This window comes from Propithecus coquereli, unplaced genomic scaffold (assembly GCF_000956105.1).
Source record: "Propithecus coquereli isolate 6110/MARCELLA unplaced genomic scaffold, Pcoq_1.0 Scaffold165, whole genome shotgun sequence".
Taxonomy (NCBI): Eukaryota; Metazoa; Chordata; class Mammalia; order Primates; family Indriidae; genus Propithecus; species Propithecus coquereli.
The window spans coordinates 631,617-640,146 of record NW_012141080.1 but is presented as its reverse complement, the minus strand read 5'-3'; the positions used below and the strand labels follow the sequence as shown (position 1 = coordinate 640,146).

At 63.1% G+C, this 8,530-nt stretch overlaps 1 protein-coding gene across 1 annotated transcript in view; it reads right to left on the bottom strand.

Annotated features, from left to right (window-relative positions):
- Positions 1–1,234: 1,234 nt before the first annotated feature.
- VAC14 (Vac14 homolog (S. cerevisiae)) overlaps positions 1,235–8,530 on the bottom strand; it is a 105,107-nt gene continuing 97,811 nt past the window's right edge. The window contains exons 18-19 of the mRNA XM_012641577.1: positions 6,256–6,406; positions 1,235–1,820 (exon numbers count right to left, since the gene is read on the bottom strand). Coding sequence (XP_012497031.1) covers positions 1,658–1,820; positions 6,256–6,406 — 314 coding nt within the window. The 3' untranslated portion in view covers positions 1,235–1,657. The remainder of the gene's footprint in view (positions 1,821–6,255; positions 6,407–8,530) is intronic.

The following is an 8,530-nucleotide window of genomic DNA, read 5'->3' as shown; positions in this document are numbered from 1 at the left end:
GAGGACCACGGGGAGGGGGCGGGCCCGCGGGGGGGTTGTGGGAAAGGCCGGCGGGCGCAGGCCCGTTCGCGGCCAGCAATCGGGCTTTGAAATCCGAGCCCGGGCGCTGCCAGACTGGTCGGGCGAGCGGGGCCGGGGGGGCGCGGGCGCCACCGCGCGTCCGGGGCGGCGCTGGGGCGGGGCCCGCCCTGCCCACGCGGGAGTGGGATGGCTGCTTGGGTTCCCGCGCCCTGGCAGGGGGCTCGACGCCACCTCCCGGCCTTTGGTCTCGGTGCGGTGGGCAGCGCATCCCGTCGGCCGGATACACAGCACAGAGCACGGGGCAGGGTGTCACGGGAACCGCTTGCCTCGGGACGTTTCACCCTTATCGAGTTCTTTGGCTTCTTTTCCAAGCAATGCCGATGCCTCCCTGATGGGGTGACCGAGGCCAGGCTTTTGGGGTGGGAGGGTGGTCTCCTGGCCCTTCAACAACTTCCTTCCTAATGGGTGGCGGTCTGTGTCAGACCAGCAGAGCAGGGGTGGATCGTCCCTAGTCCCTGATGCCTGGGTACACGTGTGTGAGGACGCACTCATGTGCACGTGGGCGACAGCAAGTACAGCCTGTAGTCCTGGGGGCTCCAGGCAGGGAAACCCACCCTGGAGGGGCAGCCCCACGCTGGGGCTCTGGGGCAAAGCAGGAACAAGCTCCTTCCCTCCCACTCCAGGGGCCGCAGGTGCTGCTTGGGAGCTCATAAAGAGGATAAGCCCAACCTGGGCACAGCTCGCCCTGGCCTGCAGGTGTGGGTGGGGCAGCGCTATTTCAGCCGAAGCCAGGGTTGGGGCACCTGCCCCTCCCTGGACTGATGTCTGGGCCTTTCCTACCATCGCCCAGTGATCTGCGAAGGGTTCTGCAGTGTGCAAGGCCCCTTTCACCCAGGAACTCCTGAAGCTCAGCTCCCACTGGGGGGACGTCCTTCTGCCCAAGGACTCATGATGGAAGTCAGATTAGGGGCTGGGGGAAGACCAGGTTCGTGGTCCCAGAGCAGGCCAGTGCCTGGTGCTCTCTAGGAAGAAGGGTCTTAGAGGTGGAGAGGGGGTCCCAGGCCCACAGCCCCAGTCAGAGGAGTGTGCAGGGCCCAGGCCCTTGGGGTAGAGCTAGCACTCCTTGGGGCCACCATGAGACCAGGTCTCCAGCACAGAAGGAGCAGGCAGGTTCGGGTTGAGGGTTTTCTGTTATTTCTTTATTGGGGTGGGGTAGGGTGCATCATTCAGTGGAGATCTTTGTGCTGGTCCCTATGTGCATACAAGTATGTACACACATATGTACACACACATGTTCACGTATGTATACACATAAACACACAAGGCCAGAGCTCTGATGGGCTGGGGAGTTCAAGATCTTTTTCCAAGAGAGTCCTAGAAAAAGACTGATTCCAGGGGATGGGTGGCATCTGAGGCTGTGCCCCTCCCACTCCACCGAGTGGGCAGCCAGCTCTGAGTGCCAGGGTGCAGCTGACGGCACAGGGGGCCTGGGCCCTGAGAGGAGCTTGGGTGGACAGAACAGCCTCCGGCCACTCCCCACCCCCACCCTGGGCTGGTGGTCAGGCCCAGCCCTGGCCCTGAAGACCCTGAGTGCTTCATGGGACCACTCACTGGGCCCTTCTCCATGCCAGGGCTGTCAGAGGACGACCCTCCGGTCCAGAGGGTCCCCACGCCCACTCCGCTGGTGCCTCACTTCCAGGTGCTTGTTCTGGACCTTCTCAAAGTGCTGCAGCAGCTCTGCGTAGTCGATGCTGGGGGAGTCGGCCTTCTGAGACTTGGGGGCTGCCTTCAGACTGGCTCTGGGAGGAGCGAGCAGAAGGGATCAGCTCAGGTGGGGAGGGCAGGGGTCTGTGGGGCTCAGCCTCTGGGAGTCTGCCTCATGCCCGGCAGCCCTGCCCAGCAGCCAGCCCCGGACAGCTGGGGTACCCCATAAGCAACCCCCCCCACTGGTGGGAACAGCCAGCACTGCTGCTTGGATTTCGCCCTCAGCCTGTGGGCTGGCGACTGCGCCCAGAGCAGGCATTGCATTGGGAAGCATTTCCTGTTTACGAGTGGCTCCCTTTGGGGTGAAAGCCAGGGCCAGCAGCCAGCCAGGAAGCCAGCTGGGGCCTGGAACAGGGTCTGGGGACAAGGAGGAGGGAGAAGCCTGGCCCTTTCTCTGAGGCCGGGCTAGGGCTGGGGACAACAGGCATCACTTAAGAGTCTCTGCTGGGCCCTCAACTTGGTAGGACACTTGTTTTCGAGTGCTGGGGCTCCGGGGCCTGTAGTCACTCCCTGTCCTTGGGGGAAGGGGAGCTGGTCTCTCCACTGGACACGCTGACAGCTCCTATGCTCCTGTTGCTACCACCCTCCCCACCCTGGGTGCTCTGGACAGTTGTGCAGTGCACAGCTTTAGCGTGCATGATGCTCCCATAGCCGTGCAGGGACGACAACTTCAAGCCCAGTGCTTAGCTTGCTCTGGACACCAGATCCCCTCGGGCTGCGGTCCCATTCCTCACCACCCTCCAGCGGAGTCTCGTGGACTCCTCCCTCACTCTGGCCTCCCTGGCTCGGAGAAGCAGATCTGTGTGGGCCGGGCAGTACGGGGTCTCATGGAGAACGTGGGCTGCTCAGCTAAGCAGGGAATCCCTGGGACCTCTGTATTCACGAAAAGATCCCGACAGGCGGGGTCCAGGCAGCAGCTGAGCACAGGAGCTGGCCACCCGGACTCAGCCATAACATGACCACTTCCTCGCCACCTGACTGTGGGCACGTGACTCAGTTTCCTCATCTATAAAGGGGGGGCTGCCACAGCAGTCACCCACTGGGGTGGTTGTAAGGATTCCTCCAGACATGGCGTCTAGCAGCTCAGCCTGGTGCCACGCCCAGCCTGGGTACCCAACAGGCAGCCACTATGGCTACGACCCTGCCCCTCTGAGGTGAGGCCAGCCAGGGCCCAGCAGCTCAGGGCCTGGTGCACGGGGGTTGCCATTTTGAGGGAAACACAGTGGAGCTGCCCCCAATGGAACCCTCAGCGAGCTCTGCCCAGCACGGAGAGCCAAAGGCCAGAGCCTGCCAGGCAGCTCTGACGGCCAGGAGGCTGCCGGGGCAGGACCGGGGGCAGGGGGAACTCTTCCCACAGCTGAGACACCTTCCGGAGCCCCAGCCCTGCTCAGCCTCTGCCTGCCCACACCTGCTCCCTTCCCCGCCCTGCTGAAGATGCGCCACCGGAAAACACTCTGGGTGGTGGTGTGTCTGTGGCCGATTCTTCACTGGGCCTCGAGCTCCTGCCTCCTGAGTGGGGCTCATCAGCGTCAGCTCCACAAAAATCGAAAGCAGCTGGGTGGGGCCCACACAGGGCCCAGGCTGTGGGCAGCGTTCTGGGCTCGCTGCTGCTTTCAACGCTCCTGGGAATGGGGCGAGACCCCCCCGCCCCCCGGCAGAGTAAGCCAGTGGCCAGGAGAGCGACGTGGGCTTCCGAGTCCAGGCTGTGGCGATGCTCCCCTAACCTACTGAGGCCGAGGCCAGAGGAGCGACACTGGTGTGTGTCTTCCGACCCTGGGTGCCCATGGCTGGGCACTGCTCCCCATGGCACTCCTGGGAAGCCACGGCACTGGGTGCAGGGGAGATTAGGGGTTTTTAGGGAGATGCTAGCACCCGAATGCAAACCTGGGGTGATGTGCACACACATGCCAGGGTGGGGACGGGGAGGAGGGGGCTACGTCCTGCTCCCTGTGACGGGCAGACCCTTCCTGGCCTGAGGTCTTGGGAGCAGGGAAGGATGTGTCCCCACAGGGCTCGGAGGCGCCGCCTAGGTCTCTGAGCATGGAGGTCAGGGCTCCTCTCCCGTCCGTGCTAACGGGCACGGCCGCTGCTCAGGCCCTTCATGGGCTCTGTGTTTACAACCCCCAGGCGCCGAGGGACAGAGGACGTCCAGCCAGCACGCAGAGCCGGGATTCCAGAACCCGGGGCCAGTCCTCTTCGCCGCCAGCCCACCCACACACCTGTCACCAGCTTTTCCTTCAGAGGTTCCCTCCTGCCTGAGGAGATGGTCCCTGGGGAGTGGTCCTGCCAGCGCCTTGAGCACATACAACGTGGGACGGGCGAGGAGCACAGGAGCTGCCCCAGCTGTTCCCGGCTCGCAGGACTGTCAGGCAACTGGACGCTGGCTGCCAGCTGCCTGCCCCTCCCAGGGCTGGGGCTGTCCGTCTGTGCCCAACCTTGCAATCTGACCCGTCCCCCAGCTGTGCCTGAGGCCCTTCCTTGCCCACTGCCTATGGTATCTATGGTATCTCCTCCTAGGTCTTTGCAAAGAAAGGCTGGGAACCTAAGGCCTTGAAGGCTGGGAAGTGCCTTACATACCCCTTTAGTCTAAATGTGCATTTACTGATGAAGAACCCAAGAGCCCAGAGAGGGCATGCGGCTTGCCTGAGGTCACACAGCAAATCCACTACAAAGCTCGGACCAGATATGACTCCAGGCCTGCAGACCGTCCACTGCCCCATAGAATCCTCCATCCAGAGGCCTCAGCCCCTTGCTTAGGACTTCCCTGACTCTGACCATGGGAGATGCTGAGGAGATCCTCATTCTCCCAGCTTCCCTCTGCAAACTTGGGCTAGCCTGGCTTGCAGAGTGTAGGCAGGGGTCCAACTACTCGGAGCCTCCACTCCCACCCCCAAGATGCAGCGATGCAGCGTGCAGATCCCTGACAGTGGCACTGACCCTTAGCGGCACAGGACCTGCCGCCTGGCCAAGAGACCTCCGCTAGGAGGGCTGGTTCCCATGGGGAAACTGGAGCTCACAGGTAAGCAGCCCTCCCTGCTTCTCCACCCTGCTTCTAGCTGTACCTTCCGCGCCTAAGTGCCTGCCAGGGCGGCCCTAACACCCACATGGCGCTGCAAAGGCCAACACAGAGGCCAGGCTAGTGATGCACGGCGTGGCTTCAGGGCTTCTCTCTGGCCGAGGGAATGTGAACGCTGCCAGGTCCCTGCTGCCCTGGGCCACTCAGTGTGCTGAATGCTGTCTCCTGGGGATTACCTGGGTGGCACCCTGAGCAGATGGGCACAGCAGAAGCACAAGGTCCAGTCCTGCCACCTGGAGCACTGCCGTCCAGAGAAAGGAGCAGGGAAGCCAGGAGCTGGGCCTTGGTGGGGGCCACACTTGCTGGGGGCTCAGCCTCTCTAGATGGCGTGGGGCCGACAACCAAAGGTGCCTCTGGGGGCCAGGTCAGGTGGGCAGGGTGGTGGGAGCGAAGCCCACCGGTACGGAGGGCACAGGGGCTCCCTTCAGGGGCCCAGAGTGCCGGGCAGGCCCAGCTCGCGGCTGCCTGTGTCCACCCTAGGGGCAAACGCCTGAGGCCCTTCGCTGGAGCGAGGTGCCAGGCCTGCTGAGTGGCTCTAACAGCCTGGGAGGGAATTCTAGACACACAGGGCATCTGATGCAAGCTGGGCGCGCTCCATTCAGCGTAAATCTTCTCAGTGGCTCTGCTCGTTTCCATGGCGACCTGACAAGTGAAATTTTCCATCTCGGATGCCAAATGCCTGTGGATGAGGCAAAGCCTCCAAGGGTTACCAAATATAGACACAGCCCAACAGGCTCTGGGGCAGGGGCTGCACCGGGTGCAGCGTGGGGGCCTGGGCCCCTGTCCAGAGGCTGCTGAGCTGGGCCTCTCGGTGGAGGTGTGCCTGGGCCCTGTTCTTCCCGTGGGCAGGACCAGAGCAGGGGAGCCCCGGGTACACCCCTGCCTGCCACCCACCCAGCAGAGGCTTGGGAAGGTCACAGAGGGGCTGGGGTCTCCCAGTGCCCCCAAGCTGAGTCTGCCACAGTCAGGCTGGGGAGGGCCGTCTGAGGCCCGGGACATGCCCGGACCAGGCCCTGTCGTGCTCTCCCGCTCAGCTGCCGCCGGGGCCCCTTCTCTAAGCTGGGGCAGGAGCTCGGTTTGGGTAACTCTGGGACGCCCAATGAGTTAGCAGATTTCGTCTTGTCCTCACTAGGCTCCACGCTGATTGCTTAGAGCAGGTACAGCTACTACCTACCGCCTTGTAAAGAAGCCCCCCTGCTGGGTGCCCTGATGCGGACACAAGAGGCCAAAGGGCAAGTGGCTGTGGGCTAGACTGTAGCTGCAGTGACAAAACGGGTGGGAGCTGAGGCAAGGGGACCTTGGCAGATCCTCAGACACCCCTCCCTCCCCAGGCTCCTCGGCCAGGGCCCTGCTCAGCGGCAGGAGCCCCCCTTGGGGGTGGGGGCCGCACTCACTCGGTCTGCAGCAGCTCGGGGTTGGGCACGCACTGGAGCCGGTGCGACAGCAGCTGGAAGGCGCTGCTCTGGGGCAGCAGCATGAGCAGGCCGTAGAGGGCCTTGATCAGGTAGGGGTTGTTCTTCACGTCCAGCAGCTGCAGGCGCAGATCTGTGGGGGCAGAGGCCAAGGGGCAAGGGTCAGGGGCCTGGCACTGCTCTGGAACACACCTGGCTCAGATCCCCTGCCTCAGCCTGGCTGGGGCCACCAGCACAGTGGCACCCACAGCGTGAGGACCCGTGGCTCAGAGCGAGGCAGGGGCTTCTTCCCAGGCAGCCCAGCCTGCCCCCTCCTCCTCCAGGAGTGTCTTAGCTGTTTCCATGATCTCATCTTCCTTTCTACCCACCTGCCCGTCTGTCTGATCTTTCCAACAGTCACCCCAGCCTGGTGACCCCCAGACCCGCTGCTGGGCCTGGCCCACTCCCCTGCCCCCCAGGCCCAGCTGCCTCCCCGGTAATGAGAGCTCGGGGCTCGTAGTGTAACAGATTCCCCAGTCGGCTCTGCACGTGCCAGCACAAGAGAGCTATAAATAGGGTGTGCTGGAGAGAAAGACGGAGGATTAGGACAGCTTTTAGCGAGGGCAGGATGGAAAAACGCTTTTGTGTGTAGTGTGACACACACCAAAGCCCCCGCGTGTCTAGGAGGTGCTTTTGGATCTCTGGCTCAGACCCCAGCCCTGCACCACCCTGGGGGTCTCCACCCAGCACCCGGGTCTCTGCCCAGCACCCTGTCCAGCCCAAGCTGCACGGACCCCGCTGATGGCTGCTCCCACCCAAGGCAGGCCCAGCTTCCCCAAGGCCCATGGGGAGTCGGGACTCAAAACGGGCTCTCACTGCTCTCCTGAGTCTCTTCAGAGAACCCCTGGCTTCTACCGCCCGTGTCTCCAGGCCCTGTCCAGCATCCTTTGTGGAGGGTGAGCTACACCTCTTGAGTGGCCATGTCCCCCAGAAGCAGCCAGGCCTTAGGCCCAAGAAGCTGGGACTGGAGCCTCTTCTCTAGGAGGCAGGAGCCACCCATGGAGGAGCCCCACATTGTTGTCCCCAGGCCTGGCCACTCCAGCAGAGGCGTGTCTAGAGTCCTTTCTGTCCTTTGGGCCTTGGGGAGCCTGGGACTTCCTGTGGCCAAGCTAGCTACCACCAGGCTCCAGGCAACTCAGGGTTGGAACAGGTGCTGGGCAGAGGCCAGGGGTGCGTTCTCCTGGAGTCACTCTTCCCCAACAAAGCCCTGGGCCCGAGGAGAAAGGGCTTGGGACTCCTCCAGGGTCAGGTTGGACGTGACCTCAGCAGGGTGAGTGGGCACCTGTCTGCCCTGGGAGGCTCTCGGGGAGGCGAGACATCAGGGGCAGGCTTTGGTGCTGTCTGCTGAGAACAGGGTCACCCTCCTGCTCTTCTGTCTCTGGGGCGTCAGTCACCGTGGTACCCTGCTGCTGGGAGAAGCTGGCCCTCTGAGTGGGAGTGAGGGGAGGGAAGGAGGGTCCCTCAGCCCCTGCACTTACTGTGGGCTCCAGGGCTCAGGATGGGCGGGTCGGAGCTGCTGCCAGAGATTGGGAGGCCTGGGCAGCCGGCTTGGCAGGGAAGGGAGCCCCGGCAGGGCTGCCTCCCAGTTCTCTGCACACCATAAACACACGGGTGTCACTTGGAGTGTGCCTGCTTTGGGTAGCAGGCGTCGTGTGTGTTGAGGCGCCAAGGGCGGTGCTCGCCCAGCCAGCTGCCGCCTTTGCATTCAGCCGGGGTGTTACTAACCAGGCAGCTGCTGCCCACCAGCTCTCAGCAAATGCCAGCTCTTCTTTCCAAGGGGTGCGGGTGTGGCTCCTGGGCAAACAGGAGCCTGCAGGGGGGCCCCACAACTTCAGAGAGCCAGGGCACAGGGTGGCAGGCTTGGAGGAGGGGCTGGGGACAGCCCTGGGCAGGCCTGATATTAGCCTTCAGGTGGGTTTTGCTGTCGGCACTGGCCTGTGTCCATGAGACCCACCTTGAGGGACATAGGCAGGACACACATTCTGTTGTCACATGCCCCTGCCCTGCTCCAGCTGCTTTCTCAGCCAACTGTCATCCCAGTTTTACATTCTTTTTTTTTTTTTTGAGACAGAGTCTTACTCTGTTGCCCGGAGTAGAGTGCCGTGGCGTCAGCCTAGCTCACAGCAACCTCAAACTCCTGGGCTCAAGCAATCCTTCTGACTCAAGCCTCCCGAGTAGCTGGGACTACAGGCATGCGCCACCATGCCCGGCTAATTTT